Below are 27,675 nucleotides of genomic sequence, written 5' to 3' on the forward strand. Positions count from 1 at the left end.
AATGACTCTATATTACCGTAACTAACCTCATTGACTGGTCTCACATATTGAATGCTCATTATAGTCACAAGCCAAACAACACACCGCTGTTGTGGAAGGGATCCAAAATCCTGAACTTAATTACAGAATTTAAACAACCTTTAGCATGGACAACATAATTCTTACCTCTGTAAGGACTCCTAATTTTAACTTTATTTCTTCACTGACCGAGTACTGATTATACAACATTTAACCCAAGCACAGGATAAGGTCAGATAACTTTACTTTACCTCTGGCTGCCTGGTGTGATCACACGATAAACTGTGACATTAGAAAACTTTACGAAACAGAGATAAAATGAAAGAAGGTATTGTTCTTGTAACAGAATTTGTGTGTCTCATTGCAGGTCTTCTCGAGAGCAGCATGCGCTTGAAGCCCCATGAGGCCCAGAGCTACAGAAAGAAGGCACTCTGGGTCTCCTGGATCTCCATCGTGGTCACACTCATACTGGCTGTGGCAGCTTTCAGTAAGCATTCAAAGTACTCGTTAACAGGCATGCAACATGTACTTAGGTGTCATTCAGTAACTTTGTATGTGCTCTCAAGTAGTGACAGGCTGACTGTGGCAGTTTATTTCTCACTTCCCTGTTGACTCAGAGGAGATGTTGTCATCTAAACGTCTGTTCTAGTAATGGTGCAAACATGTAGTAAGTGTTACAAACGTCTCTCTAACAATGCAGGTTTGGAATAAGAATAATGATGAACTATAAATTCAAATGAAGTACCCATTTTCAGCAAACCTATCTGCAGGGTGCAAGCATATATTTGTTAGTTGTATGGTTTAAGCACAATATTTGCACAATCATGCTCATATTTCAAATTTTAAATTTATCTTCAGTGATAATCTGAGCTTTATTTGAAGAGCCGAGGGCCAGAATGAAAAAAATATAAAACAGTACATGACAGAACACTGAGCTAACTGATTCCATGGCTAACAGTGCAGAAAGAACACATTTTTAATGGATTCTTTCAGTAAGTCCAACGAGCCTCACTGCGTGTGAAATCAACATATTATAAACAGACTGCACAAATTCTGAGCAGTATGACGACAAAGAGCATGTGCCTTTAACCCACACTGAAGGTCTGCTGTCCAGAAAAGCAAATGAATTAATCACTTCAATTAGTTTTAAAAGCTGTAAAGTTGAGATGACTTTGCCAAATCAACAGCGTTATTGTTCTCTGTTGGAGCAGGGTGGGACTGTCATACTTTTTATTCCAAAAATGTGGTTTGGCACCACCAAGATTTAAGTGGGACAGTGGATGGGCATGGAAGATGAAAAGAAGAAAACAACAAGAGGTGTTGTGAAATTGTATTGTTGATGCAACTGTATTTGTATTTGACTGGAGAAGCTGTGAAGTGTATAGGAGGAAATATGGTGGCCACGAAACTCACGCAAGGCCCTACCTACAGCCAGTGTTTGGTTTGTCTGTTCTGGGCTACTGTAGAAATATGGCTTTTCTGCTTCAGTTCCATGGAAGTCAACCGTCAGCGTCTGTAGACTAGAATAGCTCATTCTAAGGCAAAAAAAAAACTACAACTATTACAATATTCAGGTGATTATGCACTAATGAAAACTATAAATATCATATTCCAATTCTAGCAATAGATCCTCCTAAATGTTACACACTGGACTGTATTTGATTGAAGATCCAATGCCCAGGTTTAGGAACTATTGCTCCCAACCTCATTCTTCCATCCTGAACAGGCTTTCTGTCACCTATGTGGTAATGACACTCATTTACTAAAGGTAAATATACCAGATAGGATTTGAACAGGGCAAACATATGAGAATATCTATTTTCAAATGTGTAGTTACAAGTAACAGATCTTTTCACAGACTTCCTTGGCCCTCGTTATATAAACACGTGATTAACAATGGTCAGATGTGTGTATAGATATACTGATATAGTTTCATATTAACTATTAAGGGAAGGATGAGTGCAGGATATCAAATTCCAATATTTTATTCTGCCTCCCCCCCAGGAGTTGTTATCAAAGAGGTATAGCTCGGAGTGTCTCATATGTACAATCTTATGTCCAGGATGTCTTTTACTGCTTCGATGTCCCTTTACTATGTGATAAACATAAATGCATATTTCTATCAACCTCCATCTCACAACCTCTGGAACAAAAAATATTAGTTTTTCCTTAGGAGTCTGCCTAGTGCTGCATTTTTTAAGGTTTTTCAATACCTCAGTGATCCCTCTGATGTTGTAAAAGGATGTTGCAACAGCTTCAAACCACATTTTGTTGTCTTATGATATAGAGGATGTCTACCGTGAACCGTGCTGCTGTGAGTGCAACACGGGATGTTGCTTTGTCATTCTGGCTAAGCATCAGTTTCAAGTCACGATGTGTCCCAATCTTTTCAGACTTTTTGTCTTATCCTTGATGTGCTGACTAAGCACAAACTTGCTTTTTAAAGTGATGCGGCTTAATGAATTTACACTTAAACTACCAAGGAAAAGAACTTAAAGGAAGCTACATGAGGGAGGTATCAACATTTGTAAAGGTTCTTGTACACATATTACATAACATTTGGTCAAAAGCCCTTCTAATCTAATACAAAAAATCATGAAATATTTATGAATATAATGGATGGCATGGAGTCTGCCAATAATCATTTGAAAAGATATTAAACAATAATAAACCATAAAGCAGGCAGATTTTAACTTCCAAATATGTAGTTTATTCAGTTGGTCATACACGATTCCCATTTGAATATAAAATGTTTACTTTTGTTAAAGCTGCTCTAATAAGTATTTTTATGTTTACTTATGTGAAATGTGTTGCTCATGACAAACCCACAGAGAAGAATCACCCTGTAGCACTATTATGGCATCCTTTAGCTCATTTTTTTGGTTTTGCTACCACAACACACTACCAAACATCCTCACAGTGCCTTTTCTGGCTGCAGCAAGCAGCTGCTTTCAGTAAAAAAAACTCCACTGTATTTATACTTACCAGACAGACAGCAACTATCTGTTGAACAACATTTTTCTTAGAAATTAGTGGAGAATATAAGACTTTATATTATTCATACATATTCATCTTGTGCCCAGAAATATGGATCGAAATGAATGATAATGTTCCTCGGTATCAGAGGATGGATGTGTAAATAAACAAAACAAAATATCACCATATCAAAAAGGTGAAAATAGGTCAGTGTGTTGTGTTCACACGTTCTTTCCATGCCCTCCAAATGGTAAAAAAAATTAATCACGTTCTTCATAGAAACTGCAGTGAAATGGTAATATGATCACTGCCACCAATTAATACAGCTCCTCGTTTCTGAATGACGTTCCTGTTGTTGATTCATATTTTCCATTCTCTTGACTTGAAACCAATGAAGGAGGCATGGATACACACTCTACACAATAGAAAAAATAGAGAATTATTTTCTCATTGTTTGACAGAAACAAAGTGTTCGGACATGGAGACTTGGAATAGAAGATGACCCACAAAAATATGAACCACTGAAAACAAAGGAAACAGCCCGGCTACTTCTAGGAAAGAACAAGAGAAAAGAGGGACGGCGGTGCAGGGAAGTGTAGACAGGCCCCCCTCCGCCAGTCGTAACTGCAGTCTCTAGAGGACGTCTTGGCGACACTGGGTTAGGAAATTAATAAATGAATACAACGCTTTCCTCTTCTGCTGTGACACTGCATGGGGAGGGGTAAAAAAGAAAGGAGAGGCTGGGTCCTGAAGAGGAGACAACTTTGTGAAAGACAGCAGAGAGGGACCAGAGAGGGGGAGAGACAGATGGATATGGAGGTGTGGAGCGAAGCTCTGAAAGGTGCAATGGTACCAGGGGACGAGGCAGGATGAGTCCTGGCAGCCAGCGCTGGGGATTTAGTGGTTGTGATGGCTCAACTTTAAAGAACACCAGCGAGCCGTTTCCTCCCGCCTGTGCCCTACTTTCTCTCACTCTCTCTCTCGCTCTCTCTCTCACTCCTCTATCTTTTACGTCCCATCAGCTTGTTTCCTTACCCTCTACTTTCTTTACCGTCTTCTTTATGTGCTTTCTCATCGTATCTCTCCTTCTTTGCCCCCCCCTTTATTTTTTTAATCTATATTGGTATAACTAGATCTAATATATTCTGTGTGGGTAAAGTCCAAAGATTCAAGCCGTGCAGTGTGTAGCAGAGTGTCTAGTTGAAATGGCTTTTCCTCCGGTGGACATGTATTAATAAAGCATGGTAAAAGTCAAAGTCCTCTTTATCTATTATATATCTTTCATCCTGTTTCCGCCAACCTTTCTAGTTTTTGCTCTTTCTCTATTTTCCAATCTTTTTCTCTGTCTCCCTTTTTCTCTCTCCAAGGAAAACTGCAAAGATCCTCTGCCATTCTGTGACCTTTAGCAGTATTTTAACATTTAGAAGGGACAAGGGCTCAAGGCTGATCCTCTACGTCCAGTGGTATTGCCTCTTGAATGTCTTGACCATAAATGGCTGCTCTGTGTTAGCTCACAACCTTTCCTGAGAAGCTGTCTTTTGTGCTCTCTTGGCTAGCTGTTCACCTGTGAAAGTAGTACTAGTCCCTGAGGTTTTATCAGACGTATCAGGCTCAGAGGGTGAGCAGGGACCACACCTCAAGAGGAATCAGCAGGTATGTTATTGTGTAGCTGTACAGCTGGAATTTAACTGGTCAGCAGAGCGTGAAGGAGTAATTAGACAAACTTTGCCAGACGCCACTGACAAACACAGGAAATATACATAATTTCAGGGAAACAGACAACTATTTACTTTGATTCTCTGCTTAAATTAAATTTAAAAAAGCCAAAGAGACGCTGCAGCAGACACAGCGATCCTCCCACTCTGTTGTTCTATGTAAATTAGGGTCTGAGACCACAAACGGTTGTCCAGAGATTATTTTTTATGCCGTTAACAATGGAGGCCCAGCATTTTAGTGTTCATGTCAGCATTATATGATGTTATTTTTAGGGATTAAATGTCATTGGCTGATTTAAAAAATATTAGTGCTGTCAAACGATTAAAATGTATAATCGCGATTAATCGCATTAATGTCATAGTTAACTCGCAATTAATCGCAGGGCAATAAACAGTTTGATATGCCCGGCTCGTGGAAGGTTACCGCCCGAGACGAAGCCGTTTATTGCCCTGCCTTGAGGTGATTATCCCGTTTATTCTACTTCTTGCTTGCCAACATAATAAAACAATTCAAATACTTTAATAATTATGCTTTGTCTTATTGCATGCTTATTAAATGTATACTCTGTTTGAGTTCATCTCCCTCAAAAAGTAGTCCCCTTTAGAACTATGGTGAATAACGTTAGCTCAGCTGTAGCTAATTAGTTTCTATAGCAACCACACAAGGCTGGATCTGATCACGAGTTTAATAACGTAGTTGCTATATTGTATCAAGTCAGCTTTAATTACGATCGTTCTTCGGCACTGCAGGTGTCCGGGTCAGTTGTCACTGTCAGTCTATCTTGGTGGCTCTTCCACTCGGTGAAAACCTTGAGAGCAAAGGCAGTTGCCTTTTTCGTTTGATTCTCGCTTGCGAAACTATGTATCGACTGACCCTCCGATAGATTTCCGACACATTTTAGAAACTTTTTTAAATAAGGTTTATTTTTACAATGGACCTCATGTTTGAATTTTCTGTGATAGAAAAAAAATACAAGTGGCGTATTGATCTACTATTTGATGACGCTGTGCTCAGTCAGCAGCAAGTACAACCGACAAGTCAGCGGACAACCTGCCAGGTTTATGCCCTCCTCCCAGCCAATCAGAATCAAGCATTCTTAAACAAAGTAGAATAAATATATTTATTCCGCTCACTTCTCTGTTCCGTTTTCTTTTAAAAATCCTGGTGAATTAAATATCCTAATACACCAATATAATGTACAAGATGGCAGTGTAAAAGAATACTACAGCTTACAACTACGTTTCCTTCTCAGATTGAATCTCCATACCATAGCCACCTAAAGAATTTGGTTATAGATGGCCAGGGGAGTTTCTGTTTACATTCACATTGTGTATATCTTTTTATAGCCCAGACAGAAAACATTAGCAAAAATGCCTCATTTATACCGTATTGATTGTTTTTAACTGTGATTGATTTGCTTGGTGTGTGTGCATTGTCAAAAGGAGGCGACTCATGCAAGATGGGTTAATAATGCTGTTGGAGAATCCCATACACATATTGTCAGACAAGTGTGTCCACACACAGACAAATAGCACGCACGGGACACTGCCTCGCTCTATAAGATGCTTCTTGTATGTCCCCTCATATTCCCTCATCCTTTTGTTTCACAGGCAGCGAGGGAAAAAAAACGAAATGAGGAAGACACAAACCTCAACACAATGCCATAGAAACCCCACCACAAGCTAGTTTTTTGGTGATGTTATTTGCAGAGAAAACCCAGACACACCAGCACACAAGCATACATGCTCACCATGGCACAGGTCACTTGCCTAGGTTGTGGCGTAGACTCAACGTAGAGCTTACATAACAAGCTTACTTAACATACAACTATAAAACTGCATTAAGCAGGAATTTTCAGCACGTCACCTGCCTGCTCATACACACTCTTGTACGTACACGAGAACAAACAAAATGGTGATCTACTCATAGAACGTTTCTCTATAGCACCACTAGTGATAAAAAAGGTATACCTTTAAATGTATGTGTACGTATTAGTTAAACAGTGACTGTTAACTGTTAATTGTTAACAGGTATTGTTGCCAGATTGATTAACCTATGATGTATGATTAACAGACACCTTCCAGCCAATCAGAAAAGCAGATATTCTTTGTGGCCACTGGCCATGGTATAAAATACAAAGGACAGGTATATTTATTATGGTACTTCAGCCACAGTTTTGGTTTATTCACTGCAAACTCAAAAAGAAACTCAAATAAATGAAAAAAAAATATATATGTATTTCCTTCAATTTAAATGGTATTTCACTGGAGTCTCTTTGGAGCACTTGTGATAGGCTGTTTTTTCAGACTTTCAGTGTTTCTTATTTCAACCCAAGGTGTGTAAGTAACTGAATAGATATTGTTTCATTATCAGGTATAAAGGAACATTCTCAAATGTGTTTATGTGATGCATTTGTATTGTGCTTTGTAAGTAGCCACAGTAAAAGCTGTTCCATATTCAGAGCCACCAACAAGGATGAATTTCAGATTGCCTTACAGGCCTTCTAGGGACAAGCTATAGGAGCTGGACGGTGCACTAATAGGCTGCCACACGATCAATCAGTGGCGCTGCCAACAGCCATTTAATGTTTGAGCAAGAAAGTGGGAAGCTTATGCTAGGAGGGAGTAAAAGAGGGAGGGAGAAGGAGGGATATAGGCTGGGAATAAAGCTGAAATTGAGAAAAAGAAAGAAACAGGAAAATAGGAGGGAGGCAAATAAGAAAAAAAGGAACAAGAAGTACAGGAAGTGTGTGATGGAAGACGATAGAGAAAGTTAGAGTGGGCCAGGTTTTAGATGGAGATAGAAAGATAGATATAAGGCCAGTGATAGATGGAAGAAAACATTTTTAAGCACAGTAGAACAAAATACGCAGGACGAAAGAAAGAAAGAAATAAAGAAAGAAAGGGCTAAGACTTCTACACTGCTTCTCTCTCTTTTTCTACTTTTTCTCTGTTGCTCTCTCGTTTTCTCTCTCTCTGCAGTAGAGCTGTAATTACTGTGATTTAACCCAGATACATAAAGTAAAAGCTGAACATAGTTATAAATAAACCATCACTTTACGGATATCTATCTGTGCCATGACTTCGTAGCTGTAGATAGGAGTAGCTGAAGCAGAGAGTGTATAAAAAGTTAGCTCAACTTTCACAGAAAAAAACATGTTTGACACATGGTAAGAAGGAAATTGGGAAGAATTAAACACTGTAACTCTGGTCGCCTGCATTCATACAAGACCCAAATCAGTGACTGCAGCTCCCTACACATCTCTGCTAGACCGTTGAAACATACCAGACCTAATACAAATACTTTAACTTAACAAAAGCAGTTGACTTTCAGATAATTAAATGTGCTTTTTGAACAGTTTAAAGTGAAGACATAATCTAGTATCGTCTAAAATCACACAGTTTACAATCTGAGTGTTTAAACAAAGCAAGCGTCTTGTTTTTCTATGTGAGTCCTTGTTTGAAATGATAGAAATGTAGCATTCAATTAAATTCAACTGTTGCATTGCGCTGGCAAAGGGAAGAAAAAGACTGCTTTAAGTAAACGTGAATGCAAACAATGCAGGAACGGAACTTTTCAAGTCGGCTTTTCAGTTTTAAATTTTTATGTTTTATGCTTCCAACACATTTGTAAGACCCCAAGGATACACACCATGTGTTTTGGTGGGCAACACCGAATGTAGAGAGAAACTTTGTTTACAAGAAAATTCCACAGGGCACCTTTAAGTTTGCATTAGCTGAGTTTGATGATTTCCTCACTGAGCAGCGGTAAAGTCAAAAACATCTCCAGTATTTGTTGTTATTGACTCATTGCTCCAGTTTATTGGCAGATCTCAGCTTTAGTACGTTGTTATGTAAGCAATATTTGGTCACTTGCTTTGTTTGCATGAAGGATAAATATGCACCATAGGGAAGAATTGCATTAATTCTGTTTTACAGTAAGTTATTTTTTTGCCCTCTGGTAATATTCTAGCCTACAAATACCACCACAAGACCAAAACAAACAGTAAATTGATTAAGGCTATAGGAAATACCGAGAGACTTTATAATGCATTGTTGGTTTAGGTCTTTTCATTGGATTTATTGACAGTAAGAAAAATAGAATGACACCAACCTTATCCTTTAAATAAAATGTGACTTGATGTGTTTTCATAGTGACAGGAATTATATTAAAGATTGCTGTTCGCATCATGAGTTATGATAGACTATGCTAGATAAGAATGAACATGTTTGTAACTAAGACATGAGATGTCTGTAACCATGAAATGTCACAGGATAATAATTCTTTATGTCATTATTTTCAACACAGTGATACTATCGGGATTCATTTGTTGACATTAGAGATGCATTTGCTGACTCCTGCTGCTTTCACTGTCTCATTTGCTAGATGTGAAAGAACAACATAGCCAAGGAAAAAAACAAATGATGAATCACAGAAGGCAGAGTGTACACAATAGAGATGTTTGCATTCAGCTGTAGAGTGGTATCTGCAGGCCATTCATCATATCTGGGCAGTCACTGCAGAAACACAGTCGTACCAATATCCGTCTCTTTCCCCCTCCTCCCTCACTTGCTCCACTTCTACCTCCTTCTGCGCTTTACTCCCCCCAATCCCTCGTTCCCACCCACTTTCCCTCATTTCTTCCTCTCCGCCCAAACCTCCTCCTTCTTTAGCTTCCACTTCCATCTTCTACCCCCCCCATTACCTTACTCGTACACCCAACTCCACCCTTTCCCCCACCTACTGTCTGTCTCAGGGTAGAAAACACAATAATTTATTCATTTGTTTTCCCTTCCCTTCCTGTGCAGTCTATTTTTACTAGTAAATACCAAGTTGCCAGACGGGTAGGAATGCTAAGCTATATGGTATCAGACCTAGAAATCAAGACCTAATCTCCCAGTCCAAATGTTCATTGTGTGTCATTGTGTTTTTGCTGCAACCAGCAGCCTTTACATGTCACTCTGTTGGTTATTTCTAGAAATATCGCTGCACATTTGCCATTGTGGGATGAGACTATAAGGACTGATCCTCACTGCTGTCACTTCGAGGCCAGCATGCCTTGTTTGTTATCCCAGCTTTCAATCCCAAGTGAATTGCTGTCGCATTTTTCATGTTTTTGTGCATGAAGACGTACATGCTTGTGCAACCTACTATTGAAAACACAATAGCTGGGCATAACATATGCATGCCTATGAAATTAACATAAATTTCTGGCCACTAACCGTCAGGATCATTAATTAATTTTATTTACCAGATTAACTACCAGAAAGTGTGTGTGTGTGTGTGTGTGTGTGTGTGTGTGTGTGTGTGTGTGTGTGTGTGTGTGGTGAACATATATGTCTTGGTGTATGTGAGACAGACAGAAAGCCTGAATGAATAAGTGAGTTTTGTATGTATATGTGTTGGTATGAGTTTCCCCTTTATACATTATCTTCTACAAAATGATGTACTTGTTTACTGCAGTATTCTAGGTTAATTTACAGTCTTTCTTAGTCTTTCAGTAGAACTAAGTAGTTTCTTACCCTTCTGTTTAACAGCTAGTTTCACATGAGGAATATTTTCACGGCTCTTTATAACACCATTTGTTTAGTCATTGCTATTTATTCAGTGTCTGCTAGAATTTGATATTTCTTTTCCATGATTATAGGTTATAGAAAGATAGGTCTCTGCTATGTCTGCTGATAGTAAACTAATACAAATAAAATACATTATTTGAATATGAATACATACTCTGAAGAGATACTAATAAAACATCTGAATTTTTATAATATTTGCAGCCAAAGCACACCTTTCTATAATGTAGATTTGACAAAATGTAACCAAATAGGCTAAAAAGAATAAGTTTGATATTCAGATGTTAGATTCATCTTTAAAAATATTTAATTAGGTTTCACCATACTAAAACTTGACTGATGGTGTACAAGTGTTATTATTACCACTTGATCCCACCTTGTGTGACTTAACAGTTTGTAGAAAACTAAGTAGCTTATGTGTGAGGCCATCACAAAAGTGCCTGCAAAATGGCCATGAGAGCTTTTACATTTTTTGTCAAAAGCTTTCAAATTTTTCACATTTCAGACCAACTTTTAGTTAGATTAGCAATTACACAAATTTATTCAGAAGGATTTTTTTACCAAATTTGAGTGTAGAACTAGTCCTCTCCCATCTGAATACATATATCTTTATGACATAAACAGGTTATAGCTTTGCTTTACACTACTAACTGATGGCACATAATGGTCGATGCTAAGGTGTCCCGACTCTATATGCTGTCTAATTAGAGGAATGTCATAACCCTGACCTCTAATTGCATACATCATACTGTATGTCTCAAGTGAACAGGGCAGGTTGTCCTCTCCCGTGCCTGTGAGCATAAATACACAATCCTAACAATTGTTGTGATTTCCCTCAATTACTGACTTTAAGTCCAGATGTAAAATGTCATGAGCTTCCCCTCCACTTATCTGCCAGCTGCTGAAAGAGAAACCCATTATTACTTTAAAAGATGCCTATTCAAACTGGATTGCTATTATCAGATGAGCTAGGAATTTTCAGTGGATAATTTGGCCTGAATCCCTACTTTCTACATGAATTTGTTCTCATAGATAACTCTTACAATTGTATTCTAATACTCCACATACCTGCTCAGTGTTTCGTAACTACCCCTGTCATGGTTTTGAGTCTACGTGGGTCTACACATAAACAATAGCGGACAGTGCAGAATGCTGAAGCAGAATGGGCCCACAGACTGGCTGTTGACTGGTATGTTAATCTTTAGTGGTTGAATGTCTCATTCTTTGCATTATCTATTGTATTGTGTGGTGAAGAGAATAATGCTGTCTTTTACAGACCATGATTTGACGGCATGTGCTGAGACTGTATTTGCTATTTACTAGCAATTATATGATAAATGGCAATTGGTCTGTGTAATATATACTGGCTTCAGCAGCATGCAGCATCACTGTGTAGTACCTTACTGTTGACAGAATGGGGACAAGGGTACTTCTCAGGGATAGAGTGGGGTTACTGAGGTGTTAGCTGCTCTGCAAAACCCCTCTATATGATTGCTACTCCCAGTGACTTGAGGATAGGTACGTAACACTTAAATTGTTGAAATTTGTGCTGAAATTTGGTTTAAATTGTTTATCTGAACCATTATGATCATCACTTCTATAAAACTTAGGCTATCGAATAACATATCAATTAAGAATCATTCATTTGATCATTTGATACATGGTGCTCGCGGTTTCTGTAGCTCCGTGGTGACCCGGTGGGCTTTAAGAGGTTTTGTGCATCCAAAGAGCTTCTATAAAATCCAGACCAGGCATCTTATTGAGACCTGCGTTCAATATGTGTAGCCACAGCAGTCTAGTAAAGGAGACCAGCTTCTATTTAGGACCCTGCTTTTAATTACAGTTTTAAGGTTTTGATCCACTTTCAAGCAAATTCTAGTGCAGATTGTTTTTCGTTGTGTGAAAGCAAAACAACAAAAGGATTATGTGATAGTAGATATTATCTTGGCATAAATCAAAAGCTAAACTACTATTAAAGCCATCTGTTGATGTTGGGAACTGTCAGGGAAGCGTTATCTGTGTAATTATTTAAAGGTTCAGTGTGTATGTAGGACGATCTATTGACAGAAAGGGAAGTGTGTATGATCACCTCAAAATAAGAATTGTTATGCTTTTGTTACCTTAGAATGAGCCTTTTATATCTACAGACAATAGAAGCTGCCATGTTGAACCGCCATGTTTCTGCAGTCGCCTAGAAAGGGACAAACCAAACACTTCGCGCTTGAAAGAGTGGGGGGAAGCGACGCAGTTGTGATCTGCAACTACACTGCTAGATGCCACTAAATCCTACACACTGTACCTTTAAAGTAGCCTTAAGTCATCCGAGTCAGTTGCACTAGTCAGTAAGATTTAATGTGGCTGTAATCTCAACTATCATCATACAGTGCAGTGATACAGCATTATAGCTGCATGGTTTTCTGCAGAAGTACCACACTGTCACAATAAACAGATCCCCTGCTATTCACACACTCTCTGAAGCTCCTCTGAGCGCAAGCAGCGAGTTTGTCTTTAGCCATCTCGGTTTCTCACACCAGATGCTTCAGTCACATCTCCCCCTCCTCCTCTTCAGCACCAAGAGGACACAGAAAAATCACGCACACAGATATTCATACATAAGCATACATATATAGATGTGCTATCCTCACATGGTAGCAAATGACGTAGGCTGACGACAATAATGCATTTCTTAAAGCAGTACGATCAGAAGTATCGGGAACATTTGGATACAGTCCTAGTAGTTTTCTGAATTTAAAAGCTTATAACAAATAAAGTTGTAATCTTTAACACCTGCAACAGCTCTTTCCCTGAAATATTCTTCCTACTTGCTACCCTAGCATGGATTTTATTGTTTTATTATTAACAAGACAACCTAATTTTAATCATTAGGGATTGAAGTGTCCTCTGGGTGTTTGCTTTGGTGCATGTGCATGAATCTGTGTGTGTAACACTGGTTGTTTGGACTCAGGCCCTTGTTCTGTAGACTTATGAAATCTTTATAGGACCGAGGATAATGTCACAGTTATAAATCACAGTCTTAATGTTTCCTCCGAACACCCATTTTTCTTCCTCTCTATTAGTCTTGGTCATTCCTCTGCATCCATTAGCGGATCATGGCCAGGCCTGGTCCACTAATTAAGTAGATTTCTGTTTTTTATTTAAGTTTTTCTTGTTACTTTAAGGATTAAACATTTTCAAATGTTATATAAACACAAGTAGATGCACAAGAACTTGAAATACAGTCTAAATTTGTAAGAGTAAGTTAACATGTCTGCAAACACAAACAGAATGTAATATGATACTTAGTTAACATATAGTCAAGTCTATGAATTTTCCAAAGATGCCTAATCTGCTTATGATTGTCTTTGATTTGCAGTAAGTGTTGATAACGAGTTTAATTTAAACTGATCATGGGAAATTAACCATCTCTATACTTGTGTAATAGAGTTTGTAAAAATATGATTATACTAAATAATAAATAAACTCCTTCATGGTCACCCACATCACTAGAGGCACATCTTAAAGAGATTAAATGATCAAGCCCTCTTTCAATTCCAAGTGGAAAGATACAAAATGTTAAAGTTTCTCTTTATAAAAGCAGAAGTGATTTAGTTTTCACTAATGCTCATTCTGTGGTCATGTCTGTAAATAGTATGGGAACTATGCTTGGTTGCATCTGTTTATGTACAAAGCCTTTGAAATAGTGTGTGTGTGTGTGTGTGTGTGTGTGTGTGTGTGTGTGTGTGTGTGTGTGTGTGTGTGTGTGTGTGTGTGTGTTTGCATACATCTGTGCTGTGCTGTAAACCCTTGATGTTTAGGGGATACCATGTGGTCATGCATGGTTTGTTACACAGCTAAACTAAATAAATTATGAACGCTGAAACAGACACACTGGAAACACATATGCAGATTCAACAACATGAATTTAAGTATTTTTCCTCACTGATTCAAGATCTGCTGTTAAAGCATGGATTTTTTAAGAAATTGTTTAATGTTACTGAAGACAAATAAATCTGGAAAATATTCTGGCATTTTGTAATGAGACTCAAGCTTTTTTGTTTACACTGGGATTCAGGTTTTGCCAGTGTTGTCAAGGTAACTCTGTCCCTCTCAGCATCGCTGCTCAGCCTTGTACTCATGCTGATGGATTTCTGTTTAGGTTTCACACTACATTAACTGTCTGATCCCACCTGTAGTTTGTGACAGGTGGTCAGATGTTACAACCATGCTGTTTAGTGGCTTTGGCGTGGTTAATGGGCCAAAGTGACTCTATGGCAGCCGTTCAAGTCAGGTCCAGCATAGGTTTTACAGGAATTTTAAACAGAACAGTATAATTGTTAAAGAGGTCCTATTGGCTTGAATCATTAAATGAGGCTGAAACAGACAAATTCATCCATTTATGATGTGAAATGTCATATATTTTGGCCCAAGTATGTTCATTTCTTGGATGATTACTGCCTTAAAACCTTTTTTGCACACAGGAAGCTAACAATGTAAATGAGTAAAAACCAAACTCAATGATGGATAAGCTATTGCAAAAACATTTTTCCCTCTTTGGACATTTGGATTGAAATTTGGTTTTGCAGTTGCATTATTTGTGAGTAATGAATCTTAAAACTTTGCGACATTACCTGTTGCTACGATTTGGTGCTACCAACATACAAAGTCGCCTGCTGCAGCTTTAAAGAGGAAGCCATTGATGATATTCTACCTCACTGCAGTAACACTACACTATTGATCTCCTTCTCAAGAGAAATTGTTTTGAAAAGCCTGCAGGTTTGATGCAGGACAGATGCAGGGTAAGGGATACTTTATTTTCCAACCAAGGCAGACCAAGGTCCATGGCAAATACATGTAAAAAATTGTATTTTATGCCATACTCTGTGTCTCTGTGTTGTACTGAGCTAACAAATAATTTTAGTCAGTGATACTGACTAGTATGTTTTTTTAGGATGAAATCAATGTATTTTGAATATACTTTTTTTTTTAAACTTCTCTCTCACACACTCTTCATTTTGCTGCTGATGTGTCAGGGAACTCTGGGTTGGCATTGTTATCAGAAGCTACCGAGTGTTTTATCTGTGTATTTGCTTGGCTGTCAAAACCTCTCCACCTGCAGCATAATTATAGAACTCACACCATCTTTTATCTGTCAGCAGCACTTGTCTATTTTTACTCCTCAAACATGAGCCAAAGAAGTGAGGTGGTGCGTTGTGATGAGATATAAACGTCAGGAGAGAAAGTGTGTGTGTGTTCATGATATTTCTTGTTTGTCACACAGTGTGGTTGTCATGTTCTACTTATTTTGTGTCGAGGTGTAGTGTTTCACAGCTAGTCTAAACAGCTTTGTGCAGCTCAGATATTCATTGCCACTGAAACAGAACTGCTGATAGGATCTTGGGATCTTTTCAACAGTAATGTTAAATTGAAGGACTATTACTGCATCTGACAATTTATATTACTTGCTACCATTACTGTCACTGCAGAAACCAAAGTGCGAATGCAGCTCATGCAGTATGAAGGATTGTGACTGGGATACATGATGGAGTAGTTGGGTAGTTAATCGTGTGATGGTGTGTATGAGACCCCTCCTTGGTCTTTGTCTTCTATCTCCGCTCTGGTGCTGTTGCATGTGATCTCTACAAAAGAAAAACGGCCTTAATGAATGTCATTAAATATTAATAGCAGATCAATTAATCACACTGTACCACACAAGTCGGCAGTGGTGTAGTCAACACGGTGGTTAACAGCTGAGGGGAGTCCATTTTAACTTTTGCTTTATTATTGCTGTGAGGGTTCATTATGTTCGCTGCGAGTGGTTCAAAATAAAAAAAAGTCTCATTAAAATGCATTTGCGTACATGATAAAGAATAAAGGGGGAGTCCACTGATTTGGTATTGTGGTAGGGGACTTGTGAGAGAACCCCAAGTGCAGTCACACAGAAAATAATCTAAATCAAAGCAGCTGAGGCTGAGATCCTTAGTTTTACCCCTTATGGATCAAGATCCAACAACTACAGTTCCCATAATCCAACTCAATAGTGCTGTCTGAAGCTGTTGTGAACACAACACTGACATACCATCTCCTTTTAAGTAGTTTTTTTGTTTATTTAAGTTCAATATCCACTCTTGTTTAGCTCTGTTTTTGGTATTAGCTCCTGAGGGAAATATCTGTCTCTTTTGCTGCTAAATGCCCCACTGTGTTCACCAGCAAGCTGCTAACTGTGTCTGTCTGCCATTTAGTGCTAAGCAGGTAGTGTACACTGCGCCAATCCACAGTCTGAGTAGTACCTCCAAGGACTAGTAAACTGATCTTGATCTTGTGTAAAATCAGTAGAAATCCACAAGGTAAACAACATTATAAGAGGACCAGTCAAGGTCATTCACAAGTATTGCAACATGATACTTTCAGGAAGATAACCTGTATAGGTAAATCCATATTCTGCCTTTTTAAGCTTTACTGTGCCTTGCTTCTCACCATCACTGTAGCAGTTACTACATTATGGTCACCAGAAAAACAACAAGCTCGTTGTAGCTCATTAAAAATCTGAAAAACAACGTTTAACATTCTCACCCACATTTTGCTGTTCTCTTGTGGATTTCTTGTATGAGACAATTCCTTTAATTTATGAATGGTTCGAACTGTTATAATGCACTCTTATTGAACTACTAGCTTTTCTTGCCTCGTGCAGTAAGGGGAACACAAAAGACCAGGCAGTGAAAGCCAACAGCTAGTTCCACTGTGATCAATGGTAAACTGATGCTTGCAATGGATCCATTACCAAGAGGCATGGGCTTATTCATACTGCAATTTGTTACCTGGGAATAGATTACATACTGGTGAGGGTGGCCTCGGGGAAAAGGGACTGAGAAAGCCTAATTTTCTCCTTAATGCATGGCTTTATTATTGAGCCTTATACTGCTGGGCTGATGGAACACGTAAATAAGAAAGGGGGAAGTCTATAAGGAAGAAGTAGAAGCAAGAAGGAAAGAAAGAAGAAATAATGGCACGTCATTTATCTTCAATTCACAAGGTAATTTCCACCTCTTCCTTCATATTTTGGGAGAGCAACGAGGTATAATTGGTGAAAACAATGTTAGCAGCTCCCTTTCTCTCACTCCATGCTTACAAAATAAGTTTACACCTTCTAAGGTTGTTTTTTTTTCCAGAGTAAGCAAGGCAGAGACAGGCGTGGGCACAGAGAGGGATGATTTGCAGAGGGCGGGTGAGAGAAAGGCCATGTATTGGAGTCAAGTACAGAAAGAGAAATGAGAGACAGCAGGCAGAGAGGGTAAGAAGTAAAGGAGGGATAGAGTTCACAATGGCAAAGAACAAGAACGGGAAAAAAAAGTGAACTCACCTTGCCACCGTTGGCAAGCAGATTCATGTTAAGTTGGGATATCTAAAGGTGCAGGTATTGATCTGACAACCACTTTTGAATTACAATACGCCTTCATATGCCTTCTGTTATACAGTATTACATTCAGGACAAAAGAAACAACTGCAGCCTGACTTTCAATTGAATCAATTTGGCCTTCAATTTGATTTACTGTCTATTTGCTCCTTTAGCATTCAAAACAAAAATATTCTCTGAAAAATGGATGTAGTCACTGTTTCTATGGAGATATTTTATACAGTGACAGCAGGAGTGAGGTAAAACAAAGGGTAAATGCTACCTGGACATGCTACCTGCTAAATGCACATTCCCTGGAGTATTCACACAGCTTCCACAAGTTACTTTTGTCAGTTTTGGGATGATTTGTTTTTATCCACCACTGAATCATAGTGTCCTCTAGTGAGCACTGCACACAGTGCTCCACCACCCACTCATGCTAGGTTGGTATGAAAACAAACAAAGCCTCCTCTGCACTCAACCCAGTCAAAGCATTGTCTGATGTGAATTCTGTCAGACAGACAGATAAAACATGAATGACATCACAAGTAAGCAGCAATTACTTCTTATGTGCAGCTGAAGTTTAGTTTTCATTGTAGTATCTTAGATGGGTGAGGGTCTTCCCTCTCTTTATTGAGCAGCATAGCCCTGTTTCCAGGTGCAATTTAAACCTGAGAGGTTGCAATTGTTTGTTCCTTGATCTGTCTGTATCCCCCAAGCAGCACGCCACACTCACCACCATGTCAGGACAACACACACACACACACACACACACACACACACACACACACACACACACACACACACTTGAGACAGAGGACTAATTTGCACTCAATTTTCAGCCACCTCTCTGCGAGACAGCCAAGGCCACTCAGATTATGCCCATAAGTGCCAGTGTGTGTAAAAAACATGATCCTAGCTGATAAACCAGAAATAGATTTTCTTTTCGTTTTTCAGTAGTCTTTTATAACAGTGACTCAGGGTGTTTTACTGAATGAACAGCCTGCAGAAAAGATGTCACACTGCACTAAGACCAAGTGGATCATGTACTGTAGATGTGTGTGTGTGTGTGTGTGTGTGTGTGTGTGTGTGTGTGTGTGTGTGTGTGTGTGTGTGTGTGTGTGTGTGTGAAGTCAAAAAAACTGGTTTGAATATGTTGCTGATGCTGAAAAGATATTTACTGGCTTAAGTAGAAAACAATAACCATTTGACCTTGCCCCCCTGGCCTGTCCGCACTCCAGCTCAACAAGAAAAAAACATTGTAACCATAAATAAACTATACAAATAAAAACAGAGTTAGATTTATGAAGAGTCTGTAGGGAAGGTTAAGGTCGGCTTTGGCAGTCACTATCATGGCTGTCCTGACTTCGCCGGCTCCCAGCTAATCCAAAAATGGGAAAAGATATGGAGCATGGGTGGAGCTGAGGCAGGCTGAATGAAGACTGCTTACTGAAAAAAGCCACCTGTGACAGCACCTACAACAGGTATAGGCTTAATATTACATATAACAGGTGAGAGACCAAAGACGTTTTTTGTATCAGGCTATAACAAAATAATTCTTCTGTAAAGTTGGGCATTTTAACATGGGTCTCATTGAGATTGACTTGCTTTTGGAGCCAGCCTCGAGTGACTGTTCGAGGAACTGTAGTTTTTGGCACTTCCATGTTGGCTTCATTTTTCATCCGAGGTTGCCACTCGTTTGTAACACTGCTTCATAAGAGGCCTGTCTGGTCTTGCATGTTTCTGACATGTTGACAGCATGTCCATCCTGGATAGGGGCGCATTTCTAATTTGTCTATTTTTAACTAGTTTGAAAAGGCCAACAGCAGTGAAGATTTTCCATGTTTTAGGCCCTCATCTCACCTAATGCATAGCCACAAAACAGTAAAATGATCTCAGATGAAATTCAAGCTGTCCCCATCTGGTGCTTGGCTCCACTGTCCGCACAGCTGTAGTCCTGACAGCACATACTGTATAGACAGTAGCAGCCACTCACTCAGCACAAGCTCACACTATGTGGCACTATATGACACACTTGCCAATTTCAATTTTCAAGATCAGAGCAGAAACAACACATTGCCAGCGTTACTGGAAGGGTGACGTGTGAGAGAACTAGCGCACCTCGGGAAAATAATTTCTAACCTGTTCATACATGTGAGTTCCCATTCTATTCCTTTTTTGTGTTTGCTTCTCCAGTTTGATAGGTAGCCTACATACAATGCAATATAAGCAGTACAAGTCACCGGTGCTTGTTGCACACATGGGAAAGTGTTGGTTTTTAATGAAATTCACAGTGAAATGCCCCCAACTAACCTGGTGTACAAAGTGTTAATGGTATTTAAACACATTCCCATCTGTCTCTTTTTACCTAATCTGTGTGTGCAGCAGGAAAAGGAAATAAATCATCTTCATATCATTAGACGATAAACAAGGTTTACAAATGTTGATCTCCCACTCCTGCTTGTTTGTATTTTTGACCTAATTTCTTTCTTTAAAGTGTCTAAATGATATCTCTGATGAATGGTTGCAACATACGTCTGTTACAGCCTGTGTTTAAAAATCGCTGTAGCCACCCGACATGCATTTATGTCTTAGTGTACATACATTCCTAATTATAAAGTGTAGCATAAACAAGAGGTGGCCTATGCTTGAACAAATATGACCTATTTACAGTAAACATAAATAAATAATAGGATGTGGAAGTCAGCATTAATCACCCACCAACCTGAGCTTTAAACAATGAAAGCGATGCCAAAAGAGTGTCATTTTGGAGCCAAAATGGAAAGAAGGTAAAAATGCAGAGTGGCACCTCTAAAAGCTTCACTAGAAAATCCATTTATTGCTTTCAATAAAAGGTAATACTTGGATACATGAGTTACAGTAGGCCTTTTGTGCCAAAATGAGAAGAGGGAAAAATACAGGATGGATGTCAGGTAGAGAAAGTGAGAGAGTGAGCTAATGACATTTAGATGGCTCAGGCTTACCCATGTTAATTATTTGCTCACTGAATTCAACCAGGACAGCCAACAAGACACAGTGAGGAATGTTTTCAAATGTAAAGCTTAGCTTTTTTAGGTTAGGCAGCATTATCCAGCAAGCAATGAATTCATTTGTACCATACAGATCACATATGATATGACATATTCAAGCTTCTGTGAGTTGTGTGTGACGTAGAAATAGGATTAAGATACAGATAATGTATATCGATAGGTTAAGTGTGAGAAGAGAATCAAGCAGCATTTTTCTGTGGTATTTTTTAAGTGGGCTCGTGCACTGCCACAAATTTTTTTAGCCGCCCTATATTATTAAAAAGTCCTAATTAAGTGATTTTCGTTGGCCATACTCTAATAACAAATATAATGCATTCTTCAAACTTCTTTATATTGATATATGGATTTGTTGGATTACATCTAATACTGATCCAACAAAAATATGTCCATACAATCCAAATTTGTCTGTTGTCTGTCTTTTGCTGTTAACTCTCCCAAGAAGAAGAGATGACGGCTAATAGAAAGTGACAGAACAGAATCAAAATAGATGGAAATAGTTGCTGGTCATGACTCACACCGCATTAATTTTTAAGCAAGATGAAGTGGTGTATTGGGTGCAGGGATGTTTGAATGGGTGAAACTGGGCTACAGCTGCTCTGCATGAATGTGGGTTAGTTCGCACTGAACACGATTATTTAAACAGAGCAATAAAAATCAGCCAGAGCATTTTCAGACAAGGTAGGATGTTTAAGAACAGGTATTTGAGATGTAAAATATGTCTTAAAGACACATGAGAAGGGAGATTTGTAGGATTGTAGAAGAGTTTTTTTCACCCAAAACAGTTAGAATCCTTTCTTCCTTCCTTTTTTTTTTTTAATTCAAGCACAGTTTCAGCTATAACTGTGACACTGAATTTCCTCAGCTACCAAACACTACTGAGTCCAATACATCACACAAAGTGTTTTCAACTAAGAAGCCTATCAGCGCCTTCTGTGCTTGCGTTACCACGGTGAATGATGATGAGAAAGGAGGGCGGTTGCCATGACAGAACTGCTTGTCACAGTGTGCATCCAGAAACTCTGACCCCCCCTTTTTGTGGGATGTACAAGCAGGAAAACATACACAAACACAGACATAAAATAGATAACTGATTTGCAGAGGTAGCTAGAAGCACTGTTTACTGTTTACCCTTACATCATCCGCTGACGTGATAAATACTATCTTTCAAGATCAAGAGACCTAGTTTGGGTTCCTATATGTTTACACACTAGTCCATAGCCAGCTGATTCTCTGTGATTCCTGACGTCCCATGGATAGTTTAAATTTAGATTAAATGTAATGCTTGGACAATCTTTTCAGCTGTAGCTTGTTCTTACCAACAGCACAACACACTTGTAGCACATTTGTAACACTCATTAAATAAATCAAATCTTATATTTCTTACAGTCTTGTCAGTGATCCACTTAGGTGTTTTCTTGTCTCTTCAATAACCCACAACCTTTCAGCAGCGATAAGCCTGTTGTTTTTAACTCTGAAAGGAGTCAATTAGGTGGCAGATAAGGGAGTTGCTGTTATATATGAAATGCTGTGACTCTGATGTCACCAATTGGCAGCTAGCGTGTTTGGTTTTCAGATTTATTTAAGTTGCATGTCGCCATAATGAGAGAGCAGTGGGGAGACAGGCTGAGAAAGACACTAATTTTAGCACTGAGGATGGAATAATGCATGGGAAACTATTAAATTGTTCTTCTTTAACAGAAGTCACAAGTTTGAATGAATATTAACAAGACTGGTATGTCTTGCTCTTTTTTAAATGTCAGTATTCAGAACATATAAATGATGTAGTCTTGGATTTTACATTACACAATGAAGCTGGAAATTAGGTGGGAGAGATGAGTTCAACTTCACTTTGTACCAAAGTGGGTCTAGGATATGTTATGTTAAGGTATGAGTGTAACCTTGTAACTATTATATACCCTTTTGCCTTTGTAGTAAAGTGTGGCATTGTCTTTTTCTCTGTTTTTGCTGCACATGATTACATGGCTACATCACAGAGAAAAACATAAATAGTCAAATATTCAAATATTTATTTCAGCTAATACTGTTTTGATACAAAACATCAGAATAATTGGTGTTTGACAGCAGGCTACATCATGTGTATGTGTGTACTGTGTCTGTGGCATCTCTCACTGTCTGTGTGTCTCAATTTGATTATGCAGATCGGTCTCCACAGAGCTCATTATCGCGCTGTAGGGGAAATGTGTCATGGTCAGAGCTGCATTGTGAATTTGGTTTGAACTGAGGCCTTCATAACCACAAACAAATGACTGTCTTCCTCCCTCTGTTGTCTTCACATACACACACATGCATGTAAAGTCACACTCATACGCACAAAGATTTAGAGGTAGAGAAATCACAAAACACACCCACACACATCTCTTACTTTCCCTTTTTCTATCTCGATTTCGCTACGTCCTGAACATGAATCCTCACTTGAGTTATGTCTGAATCAGCACTTTATCGAGGTAAGAGAGAGAGACCTACATACTGAACACACTGAATTGTGAATTGTTTCATGCGACTGGACACAAAGTAACTGTGTCAGAGCATTTTCAAGATGACATAATTGAATGCTTGTTTATAAGTCAACATGTAAATTCTCCCCATTATTTTCTATACTAGCTCCTCAAAATAACAGTAAGCAAAGAGAAAGAAATATAATGTGAGGCAGAAATGGTAAACCATGCAATGTTTGGTACAATCTGCCAAAAATGTTAGTTTGGTTTTTAAGTCCTCACACATAAATGATCAAATAAACATTCAGCCCATGTGAGTGTTTGCTGAAGTGAAAGTGAATATAAAACTCTCTTTTGAAATTTAGCTTGACTTTGAAACCACAGGCAACAAGCCTCATTTTACAAGCTAACAAATTACAACTTGCAGTGACTTAAAAATCTACTGAATAAGCAATACGGCTGACATTCCGCATTTTGCTGGATGTCTGTTATACCAAATGTGATCTGTACTTACCTTTTGCCTTTTCCCTAACCACCTTCAGCCTGTTCATTTTACCGAGGAAATATTTATGCAATTTCTCAAAGAGAAATGCTCTCAGGCTGAGGTGTCATGGGAAATTGGCAGATAAAAATACAAAGGTTACAGCTACGGAGGCTGATGAGTTGCTGCAGCTATCAAGCACATATAGGAACACTAAAGAGAGAGAGAGAGAGAGAGAGAGAGAGAGAGAGAGAGAGAGAGAAAGACTCAGGTGTCTCACAGAACTCCTCACTGCAGGGATAAAACAGGCATCAGTCAGACTCAGGTGAATCCATTTTACCATATGCAAAATGTTATGTCAGGGGAACCTGTATGTGTGTGGCCATATGTTTTTATTTGGTCTCTTCAGACCTGCGTTACCTCATGTGCTATGGACTCTGTTTCTGAATCTGCTCCTGACAAGTCAGAGCAATGGTTGTTACCACCCACACCCCAGTGCAACTGCTTCAACACTCCTTACAGGTCAAAGTTAACCGCAACAGCTGTCTGCTTTGGGATAATGAAGCTTCTTGATTTCTGCTAATTGTTGCTTACTGTGTCCCTGCCAGGGACCGCTGGAAGTCTTGAAATGTATCAAAGCAAATAAATTAGTTAAGTAAACAGTAAACAGTGGGGAAGTTATTTTATGCTCCTGTCAGCCGGAGCTCTGAAGGTCCCAGAGGAAGTACTCACATTAATATACTTGAGTTTGTTAGTTAGTTAGTTTGTTTGTTTGTTTGTTATAATTAGGGAAGTACAAAAAGGAAGTACAATAATATCTGATGGATACAGGTATTCAATTCAATAAGATGCAAACAATAGACTTATGTAACTCTGAATGTTGACAAAAAGGTTTTATAGGTCTTTATGCTATTTGTAAAGCAATTCATAAAAGAGAGAAATAAGCTGTTGCCTGTAAATGAGAAAGATCATCATAAAATGAGTTTATTAGTTAAAGGTCCAGTGTGTAATATTTAGGAGGATCTTTTGGCAGACAGGAAAGATAATATTATGTTTTCATTTGTGTATAATTACCTAATTATAAGAATTGTTTTGTTGCCTTAAAATGATTGGTTTTTATCTACAGACACTGTGGTTTGCTGTCCATGGAGTCCCCCATGTTGAACTGCCATGTTTCTACAGTAGCCCAGAAGGGACAAACCAAACACTGGCTCTAGATAGGACCCTTTTGCGCTTTTTGAGAGTTTTGCAGCAGGGTGAAGCGATGGAGTTGTAATCTGCTAACTACACCGCTAAATGCAGCTAAATTCTACACAAAAGAGGGAACACAATGTCTACATTAGACATGTTTCAGCTGCATCTGAATCGTGTCTGGAGGAACAGATTTGCTTCAATTTTAATCAATATAGTCATCTAAACCAAGCCACCAAAGTGTCAATCACAGTTTGTTTTATCTCCTGATACCCCCGTTTCAAGCCTAGGAGTGTTACTACAGGGATTGTTTTATTGGACTGATTTAGCTTGTGTAATCCCATATAGTTAAATATTACTGTTTCTCAAGTTCCTTCCTCTATGGACAAAAACAGTGACACAAATAAACAAACTGCAAGGCTCAAATTTCTCTTGTTCTGGAGCTTTTGTATCTGCAGTCCTCATCAGCTGCCATGTAACTTTAGATGTACAAAGATGTTTTTAGCACCTCTTCTCATCCATGTTTGATCTGAAATCTAATTGTCAAATAACTCTTTGTCCAAGGGCCAGTTGGTTAGATTTAAGTGGAGATCTGCATCTTCAATTTCCACCATTTCTCGTATTGTATTGTCAGCTTATATACAGCGCTCAAGTGATCCAGCATTAGCAAAGAACGTTCCAAGTTGGCAGCAAAAACACAAACAATAAGAAAAAAGAACAATTCTGAGAGATGCAGCTCTGCCAGTTGGAGGCGTGCTCAGTGTTGGCAAAGGTTTGGGCTCTTACAAGTGCCTTTTAGTGTGAGATTGACTCTATGAAACACAGTTACCCTGATTTGGAGTGGGTAGAGAAAACATTCCCAAAGTATTTTTTGTTCATGTGTATCTTGCTCATTTAAGGGCAATTTTATTTCTGCAGAGAATAAAAGTATTTGGTGTGATTTTGAAGTTTCGATTCAAATTCTCCATTATGTAATTTAGGATGTGCTCGTTCACTGTAGAGGTTTGAGAGCTGAGAATAATATCCTCATTAGTCTTTGTGTTAGCTTTTCCTTGAGCAACAACTTGAAGTTAATTTTTTATTTAATGGCATCAAATAAAAATAAACCAGCTTGTTAGTCTATACTGTTGTATTTAATTTAAGCCATAACTGCCCAATAGGTGCAATCCACAGGGTTTAATTAGGTGCTGTTTATGTTACAGTATAACATACTGTAATGAGAAGAGTTATACTTCACTGTTAATAAGCAGTTCATCTTAGACAGTGCTAAGGCATGCTGAGGAGTGTTATAGTTTTATATTTTAGTATTATTTAGATAGAATATTATCCACTTTGATTTTAAATAACACATGTATACATAAAACAAGTAAGATAATTACAACTTTTGATGTATGAAGCCACTTGCTGTATCATATAACATTTCCATTAACTTCAGAAAATGTAGAAATTATTGAAAACTATTGCACAATCCATCCATCAAATTCTGAGAGAAACAAATACCTGCCCTCAGCTTAACTACAGCACTGGCTGCCTATCTGATGCAGCGACAACAGCAATAAAAGACCTTGAGAGACCTTTTTGTCTGCTGCTAATGAATTCCCTCATAATACTGTCACATTGGGTGCCACAAGATGTCCTTTAGCTCACTGCATCACAGTAATTCTCCCTGCTGTGAGGACATTAGCAGGAAATGAATAGTCAGTAGAATGTCTTTTATACCAACATAACCCATTTATGACTCTGTTGGGTTTTGCTGAACTGTAATTCCTGCCTAATTGTGAAGCATTATGTTGAAAGCCGTGGTTATTGATGACCCTTTTGTTGTGTATGTGTGTGTTATTATCACTTTACTGAACACATTAGTGCCCTGTCCACTGATGACATTTGTCTTTTGATATTGAAGCAGGATAGAGAATTCCTGACATAGATGGTGTTTTTGGAAAATCCTTGAACTCCACTGTAAGTTTCTTAAGCTATTAAAACGTTTCCAGAAGGAAGCTCTTTAAAACCTGCAGGTGTGTAGGAAGCATTAGTTCAATCAGCCATGTGCTTGTCCTAGCTTAATCGCCACACAAACCCCGGTGAGTCCCCAGTGCCAAGCCGCTCGCAGATGGCATCTCCCTCGCTGTGCCCATCGACTGCAGTTCTGCCTTGCTTAAAATCAATACTGCTGGGCTACTGAGAGGGGAGGAGGCTGATGGAGCAAGGGAGTGAGCCCAGGAGGGAGGTACCTCGGCAAGGAGGAGGGGTTGGGAGTATAGGGGTGTTAACCTAGGAAAGAAGAGGGGGTCGGGAAGATAAATTGAGGTGCAAAGTGAAAGGGATAGAAATAGGTAGGGAGTGGTATAAGAGCAGAGAGCAGGAGAGGGGAAGTGAGGAAGGATGATTAACGGTGAACCAGAAGTGGGATGAAGGAGGGAGAAAGATGGGAGGATGAAGTCAACTGCAGCAAAGAGGACAGCATGAGACTGAGCTATAGGGACAAAGAAAGAAAAGCGATGATTTCTCTTTTAGAAGACACGCAGAGACAGAAGGGACCAAGAGGGCCATCCACAGGGGACAGAGGGAGAGAGGAGAGGAAAAAGGGAGGTTTAAAAAAGAGGAAGGAGGAGGAAGGGAGAGAGGAAGCATCCCAGTAGGGTTTTCCGCAGGGTGAACTCAGGCAGAGTGCAAGGCGCGGTGCAGAGCTGAGCAGTAGGTCCTGAATTATTAAACACAATATTTTGCAGCTGAGCAAACCGTTGCAGCCATGTCAGATGTGTCTGCTGAGGGGGCAAGGATTGTGTATGAGGGTTTTGCCAAGCAAGTTTTTATGAGTGTTTAC

At 38.9% G+C, this 27,675-nt stretch overlaps 1 protein-coding gene across 1 annotated transcript in view; it reads left to right on the forward strand.

The window, feature by feature from the left end:
- Positions 1–27,675, forward strand: part of tmem163a (transmembrane protein 163a) — a 60,690-nt gene that overhangs the window by 6,146 nt on the left and 26,869 nt on the right. Inside the window, exon 2 of the mRNA XM_051404860.1 lies at positions 386–505. Coding sequence (XP_051260820.1) covers positions 386–505 — 120 coding nt within the window. The remainder of the gene's footprint in view (positions 1–385; positions 506–27,675) is intronic.

The sequence above is a fragment of the Dicentrarchus labrax genome, unplaced genomic scaffold (assembly GCF_905237075.1).
Source record: "Dicentrarchus labrax unplaced genomic scaffold, dlabrax2021, whole genome shotgun sequence".
Taxonomy (NCBI): Eukaryota; Metazoa; Chordata; class Actinopteri; family Moronidae; genus Dicentrarchus; species Dicentrarchus labrax.